This window comes from Pungitius pungitius, chromosome 1 (genome assembly GCF_949316345.1).
Source record: "Pungitius pungitius chromosome 1, fPunPun2.1, whole genome shotgun sequence".
NCBI lineage: Eukaryota > Metazoa > Chordata > Actinopteri > Perciformes > Gasterosteidae > Pungitius > Pungitius pungitius.
In genome coordinates this window covers 32,183,968-32,208,996 of record NC_084900.1, presented here as the reverse complement: position 1 = coordinate 32,208,996, position 25,029 = coordinate 32,183,968, and the positions used below count along the sequence as shown (strand labels likewise).

Below are 25,029 nucleotides of genomic sequence, written 5' to 3'. Positions count from 1 at the left end.
GGGCGCGGGAATGTGTGTTAATCTACCCTGCCGTAGGTGTCCAGTTGAAAGCCCTCCAGGCCCGGGAGCATCTCCAGGGTGGTGGAGATGTTACCAGACGAGTGCCTCCTCCTGGTGTGGTTTAACGTGGGGTCACTGGCGAGACAGAGGCAGGGCCGGTCAAGAGGGACGTGAGAACGCTCGTCTACTATCTGGAACTTAAACTAAGGACAGCTCAGAGGAGAAAGATTCACAACATGAGACACGTTTCCGTAACCAATAAGTGCTCCGCACATCTCTCCAGAGAACTGATGTCATTTCCATGTGTACTGATACTTCCTCCAGTGTGCATGAGTGTGACGTGTGTGTGTGTGTGTGTGGTTGTGTGCGCGGCGTGATAGAGGGAAAGGGATTAGAAGTTTACATAACTGCAATAACATCTGCGTTTCGGCTGTGTTTATACAGTATCTGAGTGTGTATGTGTTGGAGTCAGAGAGCATAGGGGAACATGATAAACGTGCACCATGTTTGTCAGAGTGTCTCAAGATTTAAGAGTTTATCCATGGGAAAGTTGGTGTAAAAAAATAAATAAATTTTAAAAAAAGTCGTCCTTTCAAGTCAGGAGGCTCATGGGAAAATGTGTTGTCTTCCCCAGGCAACTTTTTTTGTTTTCCCTCTTGGTCTCTCAGTGAGGAAATCCCTTCCCCTCCTCCCTCTTCTTTCCAGTGTCCAGCTCTCGCTCTTCTCCCACGGTGCCCGCTTACTCTTTCGTTCAGCGGACTGCGCATGTGCAGGTGTGTTTGTTACCTGAGGTAGAAGCTTTCTCCGTAGGGCAGAATGGAGAAGGCCGCACACAGAGACCTCTTCGCACAGATCAGCACAATCCTGAAAAGACAAACAAACGGGTATTATTCGTTATGCGGAGGTCCGGTTGTCTGTAAATAAGGGAAACAGAAGGAACCAGCATCGCCTCGGTGAAAAGCAGCTTCCCTTATGACATTTCCTGTGGAATAAAAAAAACAAAAACAAACGTTGCGTCACACATTTTCAAAAGAGAGTTAAGACTCTAAAAAAAGGGCCCACATTTTAGTCATTTTGATTTGTTTGATGAATTTTTGTTTTCAAACAGGCGGCTTTAAGTAAACCAAAAACCTGGATCTAACATCGAAATTAAATTAAATTTAAATTACTTTTAACTGTAAATAGTTAATACGAGCACCTCTGTTGAACTGTTACAGAAATGAATGTGACAACAATTATATTTTTTTAGGTTTTATGGCCTCTGTTCAAAGAGAGTACTGACATATGACAAAAGTAATGATGATGTAAGCAGTACTTCAGTACTGTTATCATTAGCACCATTAGCATTTAGGGATGTATCATTGATGTATCATTGATTTACGATCATGTTAAGCACAGATTTGCAATATTACACTTCCATGAAATTACTACATTACTCTGCTCAACCACACCACATTGATTACTTGTCAAAACAGCGTGGTATTTATCTTATGCTTGTTCTACTTGGACGTACATGCACTTCATGAATAGCGTTCACCATGTTATTTACCTTCCTGTTGTGGAACAATGGATTTCAGAACTAAGACCAAACTGATTCGACCTGGTTTCACCTGCCCATTACCACAGCTCGTTAACAACTTCTAAAATGGGGTGTGTGTGCGTGTGTGTATTTTATTGCAGATCCTCTGGAGTGTGCATCCCGGTGGAGCAGAAACTGCACACCCATCGCCTGGTTTGTCTCTCGGAGGAAAATGTTTAGAGCCATTATCTTTGGCTCAGGCACCAAAGAGACTGGAAGAGGATTGACAGTGTGTGAAAACATAAACACACTCATCTTTGAGAGTATGAAGCTTGTGATGAATAATCTGCTCTACTATACACACTCTCATACACACACACACACACACAGCCAACAATAGACCTCCAACCACTAACCTTGACTATTTCGGACAGCCTTAAACATTACAAACAGACCGCAGAGTGTTTAAGCTGCAGCTCCACAGAGAACTGAGGTCGGACCACAGAAATAACATCAGGTCAATCCTGAGTGTCAGAGGGAACGGCTCCAGAGGCAAATACAGCCAAATCAAACTGAGACACCGACCGGCTCTGCAGTGAAGCAGAATCCTGGCAGAGAGCAGCTGATCGACCAAAGTAGTTACATAACGGGGATTAAACAATATGAGCCAATAAAATACACGAAGCAAATACGAATCTTATAACTTGAGGAGCACAGCACACCGGGGGCGTGACTAATAGACTTCACAAAACTCTGGTTTCATCTCTTTGCACCTCAGTACCTGTGACAGCGTCTTTAGCTTCTGTACCGTGAACCATTCCCCATCGGGATGAAATCGGAGCGGAGGAGAGTTACAAGAGGGTTTTGAATCAAATCCTTCACATTCGATGGCCTGAGCTCAGAATGTGGCCTGACAGAGCAACACGGAAAAGTTGCAGAATGAGGAATGGATGTCATGATATCATTGGATGGAAGCACACTCAATATATTTTTTATAATAGGAATAAAAGATGAGAAGCGTTTGCTATGTGCTTGTACTCATCATTGAATATAGTCAATCCCCAACACATTTAATTATGTTATGAGCAGTTTTATTTACTTCATTTCCAAAGTGAAGAGATCTGATTTGATCTTAGTTCACAGTAACCATCAACATCAAATCAAAGACTCAAACAAGCAGCTACCTCTTTTATGCAGTGGAGTCTTTTTTGTATTGAAGTTTGATCATATAGTCACACTGAGAAGTTATTTGTCTGTGGATATTCTTTGCATTTTAAAACGGGTATGCAGCTGAGAAGAGAATTCTGCATACTTTAATTCTAGAATAAATAGAGGCAATATCACGTTGTGCCTGTAATTCATCATCCCAGGAGGAGGTTCAGCTGTTTCACCATTCAAACGAGAGTAGGTCAAAGTTGACTTAGAAGAGCTAAATATGTATTGGGCTTCTGGAAAATGATCAATGTTGGATTTTTTCCGTTAATAAATTACTCCTAATTTAACTTTATAACCTGGGAACCTGGTGTAATGCTGGGGTTGGTTGTGTGGGCCACTGAGACACAGCTTGTTCCCTATGACTCGTGAGAAAAGTGAAGAGCAGGAAGAAGCCGGGAAGCTCGGTGGAAACAGCAGAGGCATCAAAGCAGCGCTGCTGGAAACGGGGCTGTGCTGGGAATTCTGTCCCCTCCAAACATCCATTTTTCACTTCATAACACCGGGGCCACATTATTCCATGATCACAAAAACTCTGAATTAGTCACACTGGGGACAGGACCCTTGGCCCGGGGTTTATAACTTGTGAGCTGCACACAAATCAAATAAACATCATAACAGAATTAAAGTTGATGTTGATACAGAAAAATCCCAAGGGTGAGGTAATTAAGCTGTGCCTCATGAGTGTGTAACGCTTTTCTTACTTTAATTTATCCGGGTAGAGGTCATTATCTCACAGGATGTGTGCCCTAGCAGTATTTTCTTTACCGTGTGCTGTTTTTATTCAAATAACCCCCCCCCCCCCGTTATTTACAGTTTTGTGAGTCACAGTCACAACCTTTCTATATTTGGAGTTGTTTCTTTTAGTTGTGCAGGGCTTGTATGAACCTGAACGAGCTTGCTGCTCCTTGTGGGCTACAATTCTTGTCACAGTGTCACAGTCAAAGTACTACAGCGGAACTATCATTGAATGTGATATTAGTTGGTTGTTGTCCATACATCCATAATCACAGCTTTCATGATGCACTTAAATGTACAGAAAAACTGATTCTTACGAATTTACAATATCGGTCCATGAAGTTTCAATTCAAATATATATATGTTTTCTATTGAAAAACCAACTAGTGCTCAACTTTAAACTTTCTCAGAAGATATAAAGTGCCACTCATTGCCACAATTATTGGTATTTCTGAGTAAACTAACTGATCTTACATGGAGACTTGGCAGAACCACAAACAACATCTCTTAGCTGAATCTATTCTAAAACAATCAGCCCTCAGTCTATTATTATCTGATGTGTGTGTGTGTGTGTGTGTGTGTCTGTGTTCAGATGACACAGAGGTCTGATTTATACACTCAGCAAGGAAGGACAAGAATAGAATAGAGGAAAAAATGGACGGAAAGACACTGTCCAGGCTACAGCTCCGTTCTTCTCCACTTGTGGATGAAAGGCTGCACACTCCTGCATGGCCGCCTGGTTGGTAAAAGTTCAAGGTTAACAAGAATAAGCCATTAAAATACAGTAGAAGATATAAGAGATGATATTTTATTTCTTTTGTTCTTCCGCTCAGTTTTACTCCACAGGGGTTTAGAGGAAGTGCAGTTTAGTTGGACAACAGGGTCGACTGAGTGCATAGAAAATAGCTGTAGAAACAGCTGTGCCTTCCTTTGAACAGTTTACAAGACCCCGTACCCCCTGCGTGCATGACCTTGTTGTGCTCTGTAACGGTGCATGGCGTGAACAGCAGGGATCAACATGCTGCTCGAGCCTGTGTAAACCAGCACAATGTTAATGTGATGGTTTAAAAGTTTCAGAAAAGTGATTAAAAACCCACCTCTAACTGACCGGACGGGTCCCGGGGTCATTTAACCCCGTGAAGCTGAAAAGTGGGGCCTTCTTACCTGCTGCCTCTTGTGTCGTATTGTTTCATGTTTTTGATGAAGTGGATCTTCTTGGCGTGTCGAGGTCTTGGCGAGCCGCCAGAGAGGTTACGAGTCCTACGGAGAGACAAAACGGAGATGAATGAAGAGCTTAGTGTAGAGTTGGTGACTGAGTTAATCGGGCCCTGAGGCTGAATATGCAGCATTTCATACTAAAGCCTCTCCCCTGCTGTGGGCTGGGGCTGAGCTTCCTCACAAACATGTAAAACCTAAAAACACAACAGACCACAGAGGCTTAAGTGGAGGAACTAAAGCGATGAATTCCTCTTTCGCCTGTAAATGGTGATAAATCTCTACCGACCTGGACAAGCAACATGTGTTGACATGTAGACAAGCAATAGTTTAATCTTTCATCCATCTGTTTTACACAAGCGCAGCGCACGAGCTCAGCTAATTGTGAATGGGGGGGGGGGGGGGGGGCGGCCTCGCACATGCAGGACGCATTTTCTAATGTGGCGCCTTGGAAACTCTTGTAAATAATGGGTTTCAGGGGGCAGAGGCGGCGCTGCCTCGCCTTGTGAGAAAGGCACAGGAAGCAGAGAGATGTGTTATTGTTGACACGGTTGGTGTAATAAAGCCATGCTGGGTCAGACTACCGAACCTCAGCGTTATTATTTCAGAACCGTCATTAGGAATCTGCACAACACAACACTCTGCTGCACATGCCAGAACAAATGATGGCTGTGTCGGTATCTTGTAAACCTCACGGCCCTTCTTCCTCTACCAGAAGACCTCTTTCGTTAGGAATAGGACTGTTGACACATCTGATGGATTAATAATAATAATTGGCCACACATGGAAGTCATTTTTAGTGATTTTCCGTTGTTTCCGGGCTTAACCTACTAAGAACGTGCTGTGTCACCACCATGAGTGTGATGACGTGTGTGTCAGCTGAAGGTCGGGGGATGAGCCACGGATTGTGAATCTGTCGACCTTGTGGATTAAAACCATGGACCTCAACGAGAAAGCAGGCCAAGGAGGTCAGCTCTCTGACATCACAGCAGTTACGTAACATTAAGACAGCAGCACGGACATGGACACACACAAGGTTATGAGCAGTTTGAACTCAGTTCAATATATCAAATTGTTGATACTTCAATATATTATACTGTTGTGTTTAAAGGACAATATGACAAGATAAAAATAAAGGTTTCACACATGGCTCAAAAAGAGAGCTGTTACACAACTCAACACAATGCTGCTCGCGCATGTTTAAAAGACAGAGAGAGAGAGAGACTGCATCTGTTTCAGTTTTTGGATGGCTGACCTGGTCCAATACCACATGGAGTTTAAACACACACACACCAGATTCGTGTGTGTGTGTGTGTGTGTGTGTGAGATTACAGCAGGGACGTCTGGGTAACTCCGTGGTCCTTAAATATTCTCCCCCAAAACAAACCCCTTGTTTGTTTTGTCTTGTCGAGATGAAAATAAAGATCAAAAGTATGAACAGTCTGAGCCGTCACTTCTTCAGTATTATTAAACCATGGGTCTATTGATAAGAATTGTACCTTTATTAAATCTACTGTAACCACGGTCACATGACAGAATCTTCGCGGCGTTTGCTTCCAGAGGAACCGTCATTCATTACGTGAAGTTCTGGAATGTTTTCACTGTGTGGGAATGCAAAGATGCCCAACAGCCTGAAACCCCTTGGATGACGATGGTGATGAAGAAAAACATGGCCACGCCAGGGGTTACAGGTTGGGTCCTCTCTGCAGTCAACGCCTCTGCTGAAGTACCTTTGAGCACCGACGCAACCTACAACTGGTAACTAGCTACCTGTCGCTTACTCATCTCACAATCTATTGCTACAAATAACCATCAGGACTTAAGTTAACGAGTTTGGATGAAGCACAAACTGTTAGGATCACGAGGATTTCTTAAACAGAGACTAAAAATAAGGCTCCTCGTAGCAGATAAATAAACAATAAAAATGTGTTATTAAATCATTTCTCTCAGCTTGGGGGCTTCCGTAAGGAAAACGCTGTGATCATAAACACCCCCCCAGTCTCCAGATTAGAGTGTGATAGCTGTCAGCATTGCTCTCACGGTCTTTCTAAATCTGTCCCAGTATCTGAGCTTTGCATCTGTAGACCAGTGGCCCATTTCCATGAAAACCAGCCGGCTATTTCTCCCTGGGATGTTATGGAAAGTTTTCCCTTCTGTGGGAATGGAAAGATTCAGTCTGCAGTTCCCTTGCTGCAGAGGATGATGATGATGATGATGATGATGATGACGACAGTGGGTAGACAGATTTTTGGTTTTTAAGAAACAGACTTTCTTAAAATATTTTTCCCATGAGCCATTAAGCGGAGATCAACGAGCCAAAACAAAATCAGTGTGGTTTTTGCCATTCAGTTCTTCAAGAACAGCTTAGATGCTTGAGCAGGATTCTGTGAAATGATACATTAAACACGATATATGAAAGGAAACAACAAGTCTTAAAAAACAACTTAAAATAAAAAAAAGAATTGTGGTGGCTGAATCTGCGTATTATCAGTTTAACATTAGCATAGTGGGGGTTGTTTTGTGTCCACAGTTATAAACTATGGTGCCTTTCCCATCACAACACGTATCTAATTACCTAGGAGGACAAGTTGTGTTGCACTTTACATTCGTGATTCATCCTTTGACGTGATTAGAAGTTGTTGTTGAATTCTCTGCCTTTGTCCATTTACGCATATTGTGAAGTCACAGTGACGTCCGGCCACTAAATCATTTCTCTCAATTTCCTTTAGTTCTCCTCGGATGGCATTTGGAGAACAGAAACTTATATATTATATATAGTAACAATAGACGTTAATACTCAACCTTTTAACCGCTTATAAACAATTACTTTATTAGTCTAATTCAGGTTTGTTTTTTTAAAGTGAAAAAGTGAGAAAAAAAAGGGATAAGCAAAACAACACCCACACGGCAATGCAACGTTCACAGCTCTCCCTCTCCCTCTCCGTCTCTCGCTCCCTCGCTGGCGCTGCCTGACATTAAGCACAGCGGCAGAACCCCTGGCGGAGGCTGCCGGGCAGAGGGCTAAACTAATTGATGCGCTGGAGACTTACTGGGAAATTGGTGCATGTGTCCATGACGATGCATGCGGGAGAGACTCAGCTGCCTGCTGTGCGCGCACACTGCAGCTGGCAGGAAGTCACCGATGTAACCTGTTTCGCTTCGGTGGTCACTGCAGGGTTATCAAAGTTAGCGTACATGAAATTCAAGTGATATACCCAGAAGTACTAAACTTAACTAAAGGACCAGTACTGCAACATTTTACTGAAATAAGTCAATTTTATGCTGCAAGACATCTGGAGGTTAATAATGTCCTTCACAGTAGTTTTTAGGAATAATATTATCCCAAATGCTACTTTGAAATGTGCATATATCATATTATATTATATTATAGCGCCCCAACTATTGTTTTTGAGAAAAATTCAAGGTGAATAAGTTCCCTTCAAACACCAGAAGGAGCTCCATTAAATCAAATATCAGAGACTGGGATGGATTTTCTTTCGCTAATGAGTAATTTTATTCATTTCTAAACTCATATGTACAACACTAGTGTTGTTTCCTCTTAGAATAATCTCTCTCTTTATCCCATTTCCGTCGCTCTAAAATTATCTGCTTTCATCCTCAAATTAAGGTTATTTTAGGCATCACACTTTTGAACAGCAATACATTCATATTTATAAATGACATGTAATTTATTATGGACTTTCACAATACTCCTTTAAAGATGGCATTGAAATACAATTCTATCTGACCAGGTGTTTTTAAGAAGGGGTGGAGTTTCATGCAAAAACACAATGTGTCATACTCAATGCTAAACAGAGTACGTCGCTGATGGATCAAACTATATTTGCTCTTGATTAGTGATCTGACAGTTCCTTCCATCTCCCACAGAGCATCCGCTGAGCAGAGGCAGTGGGTAAGCTCAATACAGGCTCTGCACGCACACACACACGCGCACAGACACACACGCTCGCCCACACTGGCTTAATCTGTCTCTGCAGACGTCTTGCTCTTTTTGATCTGTAGGGACGGCGATCCATTCGAACTCTCAAGGCCGTCTACAGAAGTGAATGCGTCGCTTCAATGTGGTTTTACCCACTTCGAACAGAATGACAAAAAAAAAACACAGATTCCGGTGTCATTGCTCCTCCATGTTTGACCCTCGGTCAGTTCCTTGAAATGTTCATAACATTTAGGGTCTAAAAAGGATGCTTGTGCATGAATTCTTAGAGTAACAGTGTATTGCTAAGTTACAGCCTCAATGTCACTTACTTGTGCAGAATTATTCCTATTTCTCCAACAAACATTCCACAATTTTGCCAAAATGTTGTCACATAGGTTGCAGTTTTAGGAGTTTAGCAGCTTCACAGCTAATATCACCTGGTGTCAAAAGAGTGGTTATAATCTCAGCTCATGTGTGCAGCGTGAACAGAACCATTTCAAGGTGAAGCTGTACAAAGCTTTATTAAAATGTGCAGCTTGAGAAAACATGAGATTAATAAAAAGGCAGATTGTTTATTAAAGAACTATTACCATTATTAAGGGATTCCCCCACAAAAAACCGCTGTATGAGACATCTCTTTTAACTTTTTATTTTTCCATCACATACGGCCGAGCTGCAGTCCAATAAGACGAATAGCACTCATGGTTGTATGCATGTCATCATACTTCTAGTGAATGGCTATCAGTCCTTGACCTGAAATAGACATCATTATCTCCACAGGGGTAAGCCTGTGTGGAGATCATGTGTCCAGCACTGTGTGTGTGTGTGTGTGTGTGTGTGTGCGCGCTCATACATTCACGAGGAGGAAACCCGTTTTATTGACCGTTTAGTACCATCACCGACTGCTCACTCCTCACTGCTCTTAACCGGCTGTCGGGGGCCGCAGGTGATCAATGTTTACTCCCGTGCTGAAAGGCACTCACTGCATCTGGGTCGGCTGAACCACGAGCCGCGCCACGTTTTTTCATGGTCCATAAACGTGGTTCCATAGAAAAGCGTGGTCTCATTTTGAACCAGAGCATTTTCAGATTAACTCCACACTTGATATGTTATTATCCCCCGATGTGAGACATGATGAATAAATCTCTGTCATCTTCACTGCAGATGTCCTGTAGGGACGACTGAGATTCAATTATTGTCTCACTGAACTCTACCCGGCGCTCTTTTTTTAGTAAAAAAAAAGAAAAAGAGGCGTTTAAAGGCATCTACCAAAAGTGGCGATAGGGTTGCAACTAATGTTAATGCATCTACTCTTCCGTAACTTACCGACAGAGCCTCAACTAGAACGTGTTCCTCACACTAAAATCCAAATGTGACATAACCTGCGTAAGATGTTTGCGTGCATGTGGCGGACAGGATTGATGAGATGTGGTTTTGAAGTAATGATATGCATTTAAAGTAGGGAGTTTAGACGTGTCCCATCATCAGCATCTTGGAGACATTCAAATGTTCACCGATAAGATAATATTGCAGACCGGATGTTAGGACTGTGTGTGTGTGTGTGTGTGAGGGAGCTATCAAGATCTAGAATCAAACCACACACACACACACACACACACGTACGGACACACAGTCACAGGAAGACTGGGACCTGCTCACATTCAAAACATTAACCCACCAAAAATGTTCCACTCTGCTGTTAGCAGACTGTTTGCTGACGTAAGACACGACATGTTGTGTGTGTGACTGAGACATTCAAGGCTTCCACGCTTAACCCACAACATGCAAATCTCACAGAGAAGGTCATGCTTTTTAGAGTTTATAAATATAAGTTTGATCACACTTCAACTAAATACTTGATTTACAAATTCAGGTGGCCATTAAAATTCACTGTAATATGATAAAATAATGTTTCTTTTAGAGGGATGGAGCAGCAGAAGTTTTATATTAAATTCATAGAATAACGTGGAAAATAATGTAGGTTTTGGAATTTCAGGATTAAGAATATACATATAAATTGCAGTTGAAGCAATATGGAATATTTTGTGTGATTTGTTAAATAAAAACCTAAATTAAAAATGCACTTTAATTTCAGGTTGCAATAAAAAAAAAGGAAACCCCAGAGGTCAGACTTGTGTTGGCTCTAGGTTGGTGCTTCGCTAACTTTACTTGTAATAATTATTGAATACAATCGCAGCCCTTCTGAAGGTGAAGGGTCTTATTAATCATCCACGTTCATGAGCACATGGCCCGAGGAAAAGTTGATGATCAAGATCAGCTCTGTTTTTTACTAGAGAGCATGTTCTCACACACACACACACACACACACAATGATATCAGTCAGATTCCAGCTCTTCTAGGGTTTGTTAGTCCAGAGGGTGTGTCGGATCTGTCGAACCTGATAACTTTTTTGCTTATGGCTACAAGGTTCTGTACAACGTTTTGGGAACAGAGCAGCAGGAAATCTCATTTTTGAAAAAAGCTTTGGTATAGATATTGAATGACTGGAACTGGTGCGTTACAAGATACACAATAAGAATGTTGATAAGTATTCATCAGTAATTTTGATATATGGCAAATAACAGTGCAGTTAACTATATTTCTGTATAGTATCATATAGTTTGTTACACTACTTTACTGTAAGGTAATTGAGGATTTAAAACAAGGAGAAGACGACACACGGGGATTAGTTACTTAATTCCACCTGATTCAAACCACAACCCTCATCAGTGTCGAGGCTTCGACTAAAAACTCCTCACTGAATCCGTGATGTCATCCTGAGAGAACTTGACCTCCCCAGGGTGAAAGTTACCGCTCCATCTATGCGACAATGATGAGTGCTCCTCACTTGCTCTGTACAGAGCACAGGGGTTAAACAGCTAAACTGGTCATGTGTGTGTGTGTTCCTGTGCGGTCTAAGGAAGCAGTAGACAGCTGGCAGGACTTCGCACGCTGAGGTCCGTTACAGACCGCGAGGCTCAACAGAGCGTGGCTCGTGATCGTATCTGACGCCGTCACACCAGGAAGTGTGTGTCTCTCATTGCAAATTGAATATCGCGAATATCTTGGGGATGATGCCTTTTGCAAAACAACGCTCTTCCATTGCAAAGTGGCCTCGTCCCAAACCAATACTTAGCGGGTGAATTGCACTCATTAGTGACACTGGCAATAACCACCGTGGCATGAAATTCAATGCAACACTGTCTGATGCACCGGTGCACAAAATGAAATGCACACATCGGTCGTTCTTTGGAGGCGGTGCAGCGGCCTGATGGACTGTTAACAGTCGCTAATTTCCCGGGCCGGTTGTTAAGGTGTAAATAGGTTAAGCTGTCATTATCCCAGCGGGGCGGATTCTTAGGGTTTGATACGCTGCCAACGCGGTGACAAAGCTCATCCATCAGCACTCACCCCAGCGCTGCAGGTCTCTACCTCGGCTACCGTGTGCCCCACATCCTCAAGAAACCACAAGCCCTAAGAATTCATTCTCTTCGCTCACTGCTTTTTCCACTTCATCTTTGTGACCTATAGCTGAATCTTTTCCCCCCCGTCGGCAGATCAAACCCAAACTAATCCTGAATGACTGTAGTAAACAGTCAGATGAAAAGGGTTCTGGGTTACCGGGCCACTGAAAAGGCTTTGGCTTCATCACGTTGACTGTTTGTGGTTCTTAACCGTCGCCAGGTTCGCTTCCGCTCTGCAAAGCCACATTCTCCCTTCAATGACGTCTCCTGTCAGACTGCACAGCCAGGCTCAAAGTCATTGAGGCGGAGAATAACGTCATCGACATTCTTGCGTTATATTGCATCTGCTATATCAAAATCAAAATGGCAAGTTTGTGGGTGTTGTACAAAAGGAGGAAGTGGGATTTTTTTTCTTCTTCAAACTCTCCGCCTGCTGTAAAGTCCAACGTTAATAGTGAGATGAGATAAGCTGCAATTCCTGAAAAAAAAAAAAGACTCCCAGATGCTCGTAAATTCAGAGCGCCACAAGAAAACGATAATTAAAGCAAAGAGCCTTTCATCCACCATCTTGGAACGTCGCGGGGAGCTGGAGACAATCCCAGCTGGCCTCGGGGCGAACAAAGAGCTCTCCTCGGACAGGTATGGCGGACTGACATGTTGGAGGACCGACATGTTGAGACAGTCAACCAGTCCCGCTCACATTCACGAATGTGAGCAACTTGATGGATACATCAACCTAGGCTGCATGTCTTTGGACTGTGGGAGGAAGCCCGAGAACCCGGGACAGAGCCCACACGAAGAATACACGTACTCATGAAGGGGAAGGGCCGTCCAGCCCGGGAATCGACCCCGGACTGCGAGTCAGCAATGCTAACCACTACACCACCGTGCAGCCCCACCACAAGAATACAATGTTGTTGGTTTATGAATATGAAATACCCAAAGTTGGGTGGCGGAAAAATGAACACAGTGCAGACACAACGGCGTTCATTTGTGTTTGTGATTAATTGGTAGAAATTTTTAAAAAATTAAAAAATGAATGCCTATGGCCGATGCCTATGTTCCCAAGTGCCTCTGGTCTAGTCTCTAGTTATGAATGTGGTGCAAACCAGAAGCTTTAACAATCCACTCCAGCACCAGGCTGCCTGCTTAAGTCAAGATGCATCGGCCATGAAGGACCTCTTGCTGCTCTAGGTAGGCAACAGTCAGATTTCCAGAGAAAGGTTGCATCACTGCTAGTGACACGCACACGCACACGCACACACACACACACACACACACACACACACACACACACAACAGGGCACCGTGGATTTACAGCCTCAGACAAGTGTCAACCGAACTTTGAACCCCCCCCCAGATGACGGTGACCCCCCCCCCAATGACGTCATCGTCTCCCCCTACCTGAAACTTTCAGGTAACGGGTGAGCACGCGCAGGAGAACCGACTCGCACGGAGCTGCGCTCACCTTTGCCGCGGCTCCGAGGACACGGAGTTACAGCTCTGGACCGACAGCAGCGTGGAGGACTTCCGCGGTCCCAGAGGCGACGGCAGCATGCTGACGCTAGACGGGGACGGCAAGAGCAGGTTCAGGTTCCCGGGCGACGGGAGCGAGTCCCGGCGGCACCGCAGCAGGACCTCCGCGCTGCCCGCGCCCCCGAAGCCCGCGTCGGACGGCAGGACGAGGATAGGCGGTATGCCGAGGAGACCGGTCCTCGGCGCCGGGGACGGACTCACGTCCCCGCAGCTTACGGCCGCCGCCAAACCGGAGAACCGCCCGTAGCTCCCGGCGTCCACGAGCTCCGGACACAGCTCGGCCAGCACCTGAGAGCCGGTGACGGCTGCCTCCAGGTCGGTGTCTCTCTGCTGGAGGCTTCCTACGCGGTCGGTTGAATCACTCCGCACCGGCCGTCCGTCCAATGAGATGTTGCTGAGAAATAAGAGAGCGGCTTGTCTCCGGCGGGAGTTCTCCCGGTTCCTCCGGCCGTGTTCCCTGTTAACGTGGGTTTTCTTGCCGCCAACGGCGGCGGTCGTCGCCGCCATGCCGCCGTCCCGCTGAGGAAGTGCGCTGGTGGCTCGGCTGGAGACCCGCTGTCACGTCGCTCCTCCCCTCCCATTGGCCCGGCCCGCGCGCGTAAGAACGCCTCGCCACGCGCCGAGCTCTTCGTGCTGCTCAAACGTGTAAACACCCAACACTGGGGGGGTGAAGAATGCCCATTAAGCAATTATTGGGGGGGTTCAGTAAAAAAAACAAATAGTGAAACATGGATTCTCCTTCTTGAAGTACTTTTTTTAAAATGAGACAATATTTATATATTATATATAGATCATTTTTTTACTACTTAGTATCAGAGAGTGTAATGTCTTATATGGTCCTTCATCCAGTTTGCTATTGAACTTGCCCTGATATTGACTGTTTGTAAAATCTCATTCTGATGAAATGTGGATTTTAACTAGGTTAACATTTGTGGCTCTCTTCCTAAATAAGGTCATGGCTTCTGTATCTGTTTTATAAGCAATCTGATTAACGCAATAGTAAGTAAAAAACAAATCCTTCGCTATTGCTATGCAACTATGGTGAATGATGAAACTCATTCCTCTGACATGTTCATCTCTGCAGTATATCAGGTCTGCTGAGGCATTAAGCCGAGCTGCCACCTGTCAGCAGCTTTGATTGGTAGTTTGTTATGAAACCTCAGTGGATTTTCTCCATACTGATCCCTGCAGTCACACCAACACAGAGGCTGAGTGGCACCTGGTCAGATCAGCAGGATGACCCCAGTGTGTAGTATGATTGTTAGCTTGCTAAATATAATCCGTGGGACACGCCGCGTTGTAATCCCTGCAGACTGTGAGTTTGTTATTTTACACCCACGCCCTGATCCCCTTCATCTGCAGAGCAACAAATGAACAAACAATTGACCTTCCAGCTGGAACAAAAGCAGGATGGAAATCAATAAAATGACATCATTTGTTTCAGTTTAATCTCATTGGAAAGTATTTGTCATTTGCATGATGTCATGCTTTAACACCGACTGTAGAAAATCTGGCCAAGGAAAAACAACAACCCCCACAACAGAGATTGTAATAAAGAAAGATACATCACTACACAACGCTTTAAGAGGTGTTCGCTACGTTTGATAAATGTTGAGATGCGCGCAGTCTGTTGAATTGTGATGTAGAATTGCTCTAAACTACAGTTTAAAGGGCTGTGCTGCTTACGGTGTGCTCGAGACTGTAAGGAGAACAAACATTATTTATAATCGATAATGAACCGACTATCCATGATGACGTGAGGCAGAGGAGATCTGTTAATGTGGGGATGATACGATAGAAAATGCTGCCACATGAGGATGGCAGCAGTTACACAGCCGTAATCCGACGATGAGGATGAAGTTCATACAATGGGCCTGCACACACACACACACACACACACACACACACGCACACACGTGTTTCAGTTGCTCTGAAAATGACCTCAGAGTTGATCTCCTGATAATTTTCAGCACCGTGCTTTAGTATAATTTCTATTGTTATGGATTTGGATGACCTTTGACCGTTAGAAGCAGGTCAAGATGCAGCTAGAATTTTATTGCCTTCAATAAGCCCAACTTCCTTCAACCAAAAAGACAGTTTTCCATAATTTTCCATACGGCTTTCTCTCGCACTCTATTTTCTCATCTTACCCAGTGCCCTGCATTTATCGGTAATATTTCATTTCTACCGTCATGTGTTTCACTGCTGCTCTTAAACTCAGTAACTCAGTTCATGATAAATGAGTCAAAAAGTGAATGTGCACAGCGTGGCTCTATTACATAATGAGGGTGAGTCGACTAGCATGACTCGGGGAGGCCCATGGCTGCACTGACTCGGCTGCTGTGATGTTCAGTCATGCTGGCAGACGACAGGACCGGGGGGGGTGGGGGGGGGTGTGGGAGGACACAGCAAAGCAGTGCACCATGGGAAGGTCGTGATGATGCTGCCAGGATAACGGGTCAATGCAGTGTTAGTATCACAGACTACATGTTTGGGGGAGAGAGTGTGGAAAGTGTGTGTGTGTGTGTGGGGGGGGGCACCAACACATTCATAAAGATCATGTCAGCTTGTATATCATTGCTGTTGCATTTACAAATAACATGGTTCATATATCCATCAATCAATCTATCTCTCTGTCTCTTTTTTAGTCCATCTCTATGTTATTTCATCCCTCAAGCTTGAATTTCGAACTAATGATCCAGCCTTTGGCTCAGCAGGGATGGAGAGGCGCTCTCTCATCCTCAGTCGCCACCACGTGGTCACTAATGGGTATTACAGCTGCTACAGAAAATATCAAACTGGAAAGAAGCTCCATGAGTCAAATTTAGTTACATAGCCTCTCTTCAAAGTAGATCCTGGGGTGGAAGGATGACATTTATATCTCTTAAATACATTTAGATTGTATTTCATTAATCCTAATTAGTTACATTCTCAGACTCTTATTATGGTATCATCACTCCTTTATTGAATACTTTTGAAAAATGTATTTTTTTCTTTCATGCTCTTCGGAGATGATCAAATTAAGATTCAATTTAAAAAATAGCCAGAGGATGAAAATTCAGTTTCATTGAGGTACATTTTTATAAAATTATATTACTGATACACGTGAACACACAATCATTAGTGTTTTGATTTTCATTCGAAATTGCATTGTCAACATTTAAAGAGCTGCCTCGGTAAAATTTTTATATTTCTGGTTAAATGTCCAGTAATGGGCATAAAATAAACTGCCGATGTGCTGCTCCTGCTCAGGTGCATCGTGGCAGATTCAAAGTTCTAACTGAACATGACAAGGATTCGTTTGGCCTCCCTTTTTCGTTCAAGCCTGCATCAGAGGTAGTAGTCTTCCTCCTCAATGTCTCCATGTTTGTCCTGGAAGCCGAGGGCCTGGATGTCGTGGGTGATGTCAGTAATGCGTCGGTTGAATTCCTGAGATCCTGAAGCCAGAGAGCCGTTATCATACCTGCCGGGGGTAAAACAGCAGATTATGTAATTTTGAATGCAACTCCGTGACTTCCGGCTTGCTCGAATCTTCACTTTAGAACAAACAAAAGCTTTTACAATTTAAAAAGTACAGTCGAGCAAGTGGAATCAAACCGGAGTGGTCTTGCATCAAAGTCAAACAAAACATGACCATTATCTCATGAAAAAAAGGGCCTCTCTCCTTTTAGGTTTAATTCCATTTGACTCAGAGAAGATTGGGGTGCTCCACAAAATGCACCATATCAATAAGACATGATGGGATGTGTGACAGCAGTGTGGCACCTAGAAACAACCTCACAGATCACAACTGGGTTTCAAACCAAGCCTTGAGAAGAAGATCACAAATCAGACCCTCCACCCGCTGAGCTACATACCCTCTCATGGCCGTGGCCGATGTGTTGCTCATGCTGCGTTTGATGCGTCCAAAGCTGTCAGTTAGAATGCCGCCCTCACGGATCCCGATGCTCTCCAGGAAGCTCTCAAACACCCCGACGTCCTTGTCCGGGATGAAAGGACGCATGCCTGGGGGACAAAGATAAGGAGTCGTCTTTTTTTTCCAAAGATGAATAGGGCTCTGTTGTTCAGCAGCGTACCTGGGATGTGTCCGCTCTATCACTGTGAGAGCAAAGCGTAAAACGTATTAAAAGAAGGAGGAAAACGGAAATTGTTCCAGAATTGTTTGGATCATTTTACCTCAAGGTTAAAACGAATGACCGTCTTCTGAAGTTTAATGAATTTATATTTTAGTGGTACACTCGTGTGTTTGTTAAGCAATGGTTATCTGCACTCAATGAAAAAAATCATAATCAGTTACAATTACAATGATATTTATAAGAAGACTTTATAAAACATCCCATTTTGTGTGAGAGTTTGAGGAATTTTCCAGTTTCAAGAAGAGTTTTGTTTTGTGTTAAAGCTTCACTTCAATCTATAATTTTATTGTCCATTTTTACACGAGATCCAGATTTTATGATCCTAACAGCAACTGCAGGATTTCAAAAAACAAATCAACCAATCAGAGAAACAAAACAATATATCCACAGCTTTTGTTTCCCCCTAAATATAGGATTTTCTGTTTCTGACATTGGCGGCTCCTGTAGTAATAATGTTTGAAATGTATCCTCACAGCAAGACATGCTGCTGCACAAATGTTCTACAGACTTCACTGATACTATGAGGACAATGTCAATTTTCCTAGTGAGCGATTTTATTGGTCAATAATGAAGATGCTTTGCAAATATCTCCCAAACTGAACGTTTTTAACTCACCTTGATGCCATTTAAAACAATATCAGTATAATATAAGGGAAGACGATGAGGTGAATCTGCATGAGCTCTGGGGTCAAACGGTAAGTCTCTCCCTCTCGTTTTCCTTGTCAGCCACTATGTGTCTTACCCATCAGCAGGAACTTGCGGTTGTCTCCGTACAGCTGCAGCAGCTCGGAGCAGAAGTGATCGATGTTCGATGCGAGTCTGTATTCCCTCAGCAACACTGCAAAGTGCTGCAACTCCACCGGACTCAGCTTGTTACGCAGCTGCATACAAAGAAAGACTCGTAAGAACATCCAAGAACACAGAGCAATACCTCTTTCTTTCTAACCAGTTGCATAATTAATAAATGGATAATTGAATAATGGATTCCTGTTTTAGCCTTTTTTTTAGGCAACACACGCATGCACATACTCACAGTAATCATGTACTCTTGCATCAGCACCAGGGCCGGGTTACTGTCTCCTCCTTCAGTGGCTGAGGCGAGGCTGCGATGGGAGTCCTGCGGTGACAGAGATGAACTCTCGCTGTACGTTTCACTGTAGTAGAGCTCGAAAGCTTCCTGGGAACCGTCACTGAGGGCCAGAGAGAGAGTTACAAACTGTATTCACATCACTGCTATGCACTGCTTTGCTATTCTTCAAGGAAATTATTTACTTTGGCATTCTTTAAGAAAACGATTTAATTTGGATCCATAATAAAATGAATCGCAAAAAGATCTTCTGCTTTACGGTTGTTAATATGTGTATCTCATCCCGTAAAGATTTTCAAGGCTAAATATTTTGATATTTTGTGAATTGATAAAACATTTTTATTTGGAGACCTTAAAAGACAAAGACAAAATGCTACTCACTATGAGCTGCAGCAGCTAAACTCCGGATCATAACCGTAGGACATGTCAGTCAGACAGCTGTCACCTGCACAGGGACGGAGCATCAGTGTGAACATTTCCATTAAAACTCTATAAGATCTTGAAAAATAAACCCTAACAGAGCGTGTACAGAATTGCATACTCCAGTTTTAATACTAAGCATGATGTCAAATTGAGAAAATGGTGAGTTCACACTGTGTATTATGTGTATGCAAAAAAAATAAAAAAAATAAAAAATAATATGTGTGCTCAGTCTCTCCCAAACCAAGACAACATGCAGTACATAACTGAGTATACCTTCATTACATTACAGTATGCAATTTGGAACACAAATGAGACAGAGACAGAGAGCTCGTGTGTCACTCACTCCTCTCCAGCCAATAGCGGTCTGGCATGGAGTGGTGGAATCCCGCTCTGTCGACACACTCGATGGTCTGATGGCCGTAAATGATCTGGAACATCTGGCAGATCAGAGAACAGTACTCCTCTGCAGCATCCTGAACACACACACACACACACACACACACACACACACACACACACACACACACACACACACACACACACACACACACACACACACACACACACACACAGATAAACACACTGAAATGGTTATTACATCATTATGTGTGACCTTATTTTTGTGGCATTCATCCAGCATGTACTGAACACTTTAGAGAAGCTTCCCAGCAGCAGCCACACGTTAGTGCCTAATACATGTACACAAGGTCACAAGATTTGTATTTGAAAATTACATTGTGTCCCCAATTTACTCCATAGTATTCGGGGGACGGGGAAGTCATTTTTTACTTTGAGTAGGACCCTGAACTGCTTCTGGGTCCATGTCCGTACTTCATCACTTTGTGATCTCATGTGTTCTCATGTCAGAACGAGCAATTGGTCGTACTAAATGAAGGTGATTATACACTCGTACTGATCTCGTACTGGGCCCAGGTGACCCACCCTGTTCTCCACAGCCAGGAGCACCAGGTTGCAGTAGGCGTCGGGGCAGGGCGTCGGCTCCAGGGGATTGTGGTTCCTCCTCTCCCAGCTGCCGTAGCTCTTCCCCCGCTCCCAGCTCCCAGTGCAGGCCTGCCGCCGCTCCCAGCTCCCGCCGCCGCTGCCCCCCCCCCTCCTCTCCCAGCTCCCCCCGCCTCCCCCGCCTTGCCGCTTCTCCCAGCTCCCTCCGCCGCCCACCCCCACCCCCCAGCTGCCGCTCGTGGGTCTTGCCCTGCGGTTCTCCCAGCTGCCTCCTGTTTTGCGCGTTTGCTGCCTCTTCTCCCAGCTCCCTCCAACTCTCTTCCTCTCTAAACTCCCCCCGCCTCCTCCTCCTCCTCCTCCACCTCCTCCTCCACCCCCTCTCTCTACATTCTGGTTCTTGTCGTGGTTACTCCTGGACAGCGACGGCCTCCAGTCGACGCCACAGATGGTGTGCCGTCGCTCCATCGTGCCCCCCGCAGGCCGGGGGTCGGCGTTGTGGCTCATGGTTTGGCGTCGGCCATCCACGCCTGTTGGCTTTTTCCTGTCCAAGCTGTCGTCCCCGGCAACCACTGTATCCACGTTCAGGCCTGCAGGAGGAGGTTTTAAAAAATGTTTTAGGTAAAACTAACAAACAAATAGCAAAAATATTGATAATCAGCAGATGGATGGATGGATAATGAATAATATTGATTATCTACTTTTTATATACATCACTGCACGATGAAGTACAATACAAATAAGAAAAAACGTTTACTGCCCTTTACTCCGAACCATACTAATCATCAAAACTGTGAGCTTATCTGCTTTCTTAAGTGTTGGCACCATTAAAAAAAGGTCCATTAGTGAGTGACACTGTCCTCAGGCGTGTCCTCACCTGTCTTGAGGACCAGCAGGTGCAGTGCGTCGTCTCTCAGGTAGGAGGCAGCAGCGATCTCATGCGTGGGAATCCTCACCAGCAGCTTCTCGTTGTCCCTCCATGTGAGCAGCAGACAGCGAGCGGACAGACTCAGAATGCAGTCCTGATCCACGCTGGTCTTCAGCGGAAGCAACTTGAGCTGCTGCTGACCGGGACACAGGGACGTGTGACGATGGTGATCGTGGATCAATGGGGCACTGTCATCTCGCTATGACCTTAGTCATTTTTACTATTAGTTAAAAATTCACTCCAGCATTGGCTTATGGTTCACATTTTTGATGATTCAAAAATATAATATCAATATTTATGACCTTCAAGGCTTTAAACAACCAGTTGTTTAATTATAAGAAAGGCCTACTAACCCCTCAAAGCCTGCTGCAGTCTTAGATCCGCCGATATCGGCCTCCCGAGCTCCCGTTCTCAGAACCCGACTGAGGATTAAGGGTTTTGGACTTTTGCAGTCCGGGTTCCCAAACTCTGGAACAATTCTCCAGCTGAAATTAGGTCTAAAGCCATCTCCCCCTTTTTGATCTCTTCTTAAAACATTCTTCTTTCTATGTGTGAACGTTTTTTCCTTCTACTGTATTACAGTGGCAGCCTGTGCACTTTCTACCTGGGCCTCCTGTGCCATCTTACTTAAGTTAAATAACCTAATAACCTCATCCAGACGCTACAGTTGTAGGTTATTATTGGTTTTGTGTGAACACATCATATTTACACAACACTATAACAAGTGAAATTTGAGGTGGAAGCAGAGCAACAGAGAGAGAAAAAAAGCTAATTATAGGTAGTGTAGTGTATTTATAAAAACAATATAAAATTGTAAGATGGCTATAATGTTGAGATTCTGTTTATGCCAGCCTATAGGCTTAGCTAGTTAAACCTGATTGGATGATTTATGCAATATTGATTCATCAATGATGTATCAACTACTGAGCCTGGCTTTTTTTTGTTTTTGCAGTTGATTACCGACCAAAGTGCTTTAATACAGATATGTTATTGATAACTAGGCAGTAATTACTTTTAGAAAAGTTATTCATTACTAACCCTGGCTGTGTCCAGTAGTTGAAGCAGCTCGTCTCGGCTGGAGGGGTTCAGTGAAACCGACACCCAGGTCAGGTGACCAAGGAACTAAAGTGAGAGGTTAAAAGTCAAGCAACTGCAGGCATATGCTGTAAATATATATATATTTAAATATATGTATTTTGTTGTATCTTAGTGAATTTCAGGTTCCACCTTGACCTCCTTCTCCACATAGTCAAAGATGAGTCTCTCCGGGTGAATGAGGTAATCCGGGGGATAGAGAGGGACAGTGTGCAGCGGGCGGCGGTAAACGCTGCCTCGATCCACCGGCCTGCGGCCAGATTTGGACCAGACGAGCCGCTTGATAGGTGAGACGAAACTCTGAAAAGAGATGGATGCACACGCATTGGGACGGACAAGACCATAAGATAAGGAGATATTAAGGTGCCAGAAAGAAATGAATGCGGCCAAATGAAACACCAGTGGTTCAACAGTGACTCGGTTTAAACACAAACAGGAGTCTCCTGTTGGCCTCTTTCTCTTTATACTAATTCACGTAATATTGACTCGTATGGGTTTGCACTGGAGTCGGTGGAAGGCCGAGCGAGTGTCATTCGGACGCCGAGGGGCACCGACCAAGCAGCGGCATTGTACAAGTTGGAATACTTTAAGCTACACAACCGGCGAGTCTTTAAATAATGACTAAATCGTGAGCATAACACTAATATGGCTGTAATTATAACTGAAAAGTCTGTCGTCCCTCGGTGGGTGTTTTGGCTTTGAATTCTAACTACATTATCTCACTCGTTCATTTGTGTGAGCATACATGCCCCCGTGTGTTTGTGTGCTTGATTGTGTGTTAATGCGGCACATCCCCCTGGCTGTTGACTGGAGCTGTGATTGACAGGTAAGCGGTAATCTTTGACAGCTCCCTGCTGAGACTCACTGTCAACACAGCTCACACTGTTAGACACCCACTGTCACGCACACACAAGAACACGCGTTGATTTAATTCGTCCAGAAGGCGTGAGTCGAATGGATGCAACATAAACACGCACGGAATAAAATGAGCTTTTTAGGATTAAAAAGCTGTCTCGTGTTCATGAATAAGAACAAGGACAGGTTTCTGCATATCTCAGGTCCGATGAACATCTCGGCACTCAGTTTGATTTCATTCTGAGACGCAGCAGTCTTGTAATGGGTATTGTTCTTACGTTTGCTCCAGTTTCTTTTTTAGGAGAGACATAAAAAGTGAAATAATTGGATTTTTTGCAATGAATCTGCTTAAAAAAGTGCCTCAGAGCAAGTTAATTATGAGGCGAGGACGAGTTGTGGAGCACATTCTCCTAATCTAAGGGTTTTAATGAGTTGGCTTTGGCTGAGGTGTCTTTTGATGGAGCCACAAGGCCCGGTCACATGTTGCATGAAGAAGTTTATCCTTGTATTAGGAAAATGCAGCTACAGAGCTAATGGCTAACTGAACTGCATGTCAGGAACATATTAGTCACAGTCTTTAGTGTGCTATTGTTTCCTCTCTGTTGACCTTTTAGTCTCTTAGCTGTGCAGTTTGTTAAGTACTAATAGGACGCTACACTCAAACAGATTATTTAAGTGATTGGCATCATCGACCCCTGCCTCAAACCATTCCTCTTTTGTGCAGCAGCCTTAGCATCGCTGCTAATAAGTTACAAATGGTGCCACTAGTCTGAACTCTCCAGCTCTTGTTCCTTCAAAGGTTATTGATGTGAAACAAATTGCTCTTAGTCAACAGCGTAAATTTGGCTTTTAAAGTTGACCCAACTGGGTGCAAAAGCTTCACTCCCCCCCCCCCCCCCATCCTCCCTCCTACTACACTGAGTGGTCGCTTTTCTCCGGAAGGCATTTCATTGATTTTGCCTCACTATTTATGCCGTTTTAAACGCTGGCGTGACCAGGCCTTATACGCTTTTTGTTTGATTGAAACTAAGGATCGCTGGAGACAGCAGGACTTTTCAAAGGCGCCACAGTGACACTAAAGAGGATCAGCCGTGTGCCACTCAGACACCGAGCAAAAGGGATTGTAGGCCTACCTTCTTGGATTTCTTGGGTTCATAGTCCATTGCGATTCAGGAGCCCCCAGTAAGCTCCCGTTCTGGGTCAGATGAGTCTTGACCAAACTTTTCCTGGAAGTGATTCTTTCCTTTTGTTTCAATTGATCCCTTGTTGACTTTGTATCTGTCTCTCAGTTGTTTTTTCCATCGTCCCTCCTGTGACAACTTCTCTCTCTGTTGCAGTTATTTTTGCTTCTGTCGCGCCTGCTTCATTCTTGTTCTTCCCTGTCTCTACACTGATTGCTCTTTTTGGGCCATACACAAGCTACCACACACAAACACACACCTATATTAACACACACACACACACACACACAAAGGAAGCAGAGGAAGCCCATTTCCTGTCCAAGAGGAAACTCCACCAGAGGCTGATAAGGGCCATTCTCTCTGCAATGTATTGATGTATTTTCAACCGTCTAAACCTAGGAATTCCCTCACTCCAACCAAGGAACACTGCAAAAAAGCTTCCCAAAACATGGAGAGAGGGACCGATTCTCTTTTTGTACCCAACTTCTCAACTAAGTTCATCTGCCTCAACAAAAACTACACGTAGATCCAATTTTCAACTTCTCTCCATTATTCTTGACAATTCTAGGTGGTGTTTGCCCAGTAAAAACGTGGAGAACAATGTTGCCATTGTACGTTTGTGTAGACCACAGGATCCATTGAAGCATCATATCGGGATGACATGTGGAAAACCCAGTGAAGCGGTTGTTTGCGTTTAGACAAGAAAACTATTTAAAATAGCAAAACATCGCATAACAAAGAAA

The 25,029-nt window shown here is 44.0% G+C and overlaps 2 protein-coding genes across 2 annotated transcripts; both read right to left on the bottom strand.

Annotated features, from left to right (window-relative positions):
• Positions 1 to 9: 9 nt before the first annotated feature.
• Positions 10 to 15,480, bottom strand: cables2b (Cdk5 and Abl enzyme substrate 2b). The gene is made up of 4 exons (XM_062565161.1): positions 13,557 to 15,480; positions 4,634 to 4,729; positions 787 to 864; positions 10 to 135 (listed from the first exon to the last, which is right to left on the bottom strand). The coding sequence occupies exons 1-4, from the start codon at positions 14,129 to 14,131 to the stop codon at positions 18 to 20; spliced, it is 867 nt and encodes a 288-aa protein (XP_062421145.1). The 5' UTR covers positions 14,132 to 15,480; the 3' UTR covers positions 10 to 17.
• Positions 15,481 to 15,617: 137 nt separating this feature from the next.
• On the bottom strand, positions 15,618 to 24,546 carry ccm2l (CCM2 like scaffold protein). Its single transcript, XM_037481217.2, has 11 exons — positions 24,239 to 24,546; positions 22,383 to 22,550; positions 22,194 to 22,277; positions 21,105 to 21,288; positions 20,213 to 20,817; positions 19,614 to 19,743; positions 19,229 to 19,292; positions 18,794 to 18,950; positions 18,503 to 18,641; positions 17,482 to 17,629; positions 15,618 to 17,087 (listed from the first exon to the last, which is right to left on the bottom strand). The coding sequence occupies exons 1-11, from the start codon at positions 24,266 to 24,268 to the stop codon at positions 16,955 to 16,957; spliced, it is 1,842 nt and encodes a 613-aa protein (XP_037337114.2). The 5' UTR covers positions 24,269 to 24,546; the 3' UTR covers positions 15,618 to 16,954.
• Between the last annotated feature and the right edge of the window lie 483 nt (positions 24,547 to 25,029).

Excerpts from the sequence above, each read along its gene's own strand:
- cables2b (XM_062565161.1), bottom strand. The coding sequence starts at position 14,131 with ATGGCGGCGACGACCGCCGCCGTTGGCGGCAAGAAAACCCACGTTAAC. Across the intron at positions 4,730-13,556 it reads TCCTCGGAGCCGCGGCAAAG|GACTCGTAACCTCTCTGGCG; the intron begins GTGAGCGCAGCT and ends GTCTCTCCGTAG. Across the intron at positions 136-786 it reads GGAGAAAGCTTCTACCTCAG|TGACCCCACGTTAAACCACA; the intron begins GTAACAAACACA and ends CTGTCTCGCCAG.
- ccm2l (XM_037481217.2), bottom strand. The coding sequence starts at position 24,268 with ATGGACTATGAACCCAAGAAATCCAAGAAG. Across the intron at positions 19,744-20,212 it reads TCCTGGCTGTGGAGAACAGG|GATGCTGCAGAGGAGTACTG; the intron begins GTGGGTCACCTG and ends GTGTGTGTTCAG. Across the intron at positions 18,642-18,793 it reads TGCAAGAGTACATGATTACT|CTGCGTAACAAGCTGAGTCC; the intron begins GTGAGTATGTGC and ends CTTTGTATGCAG.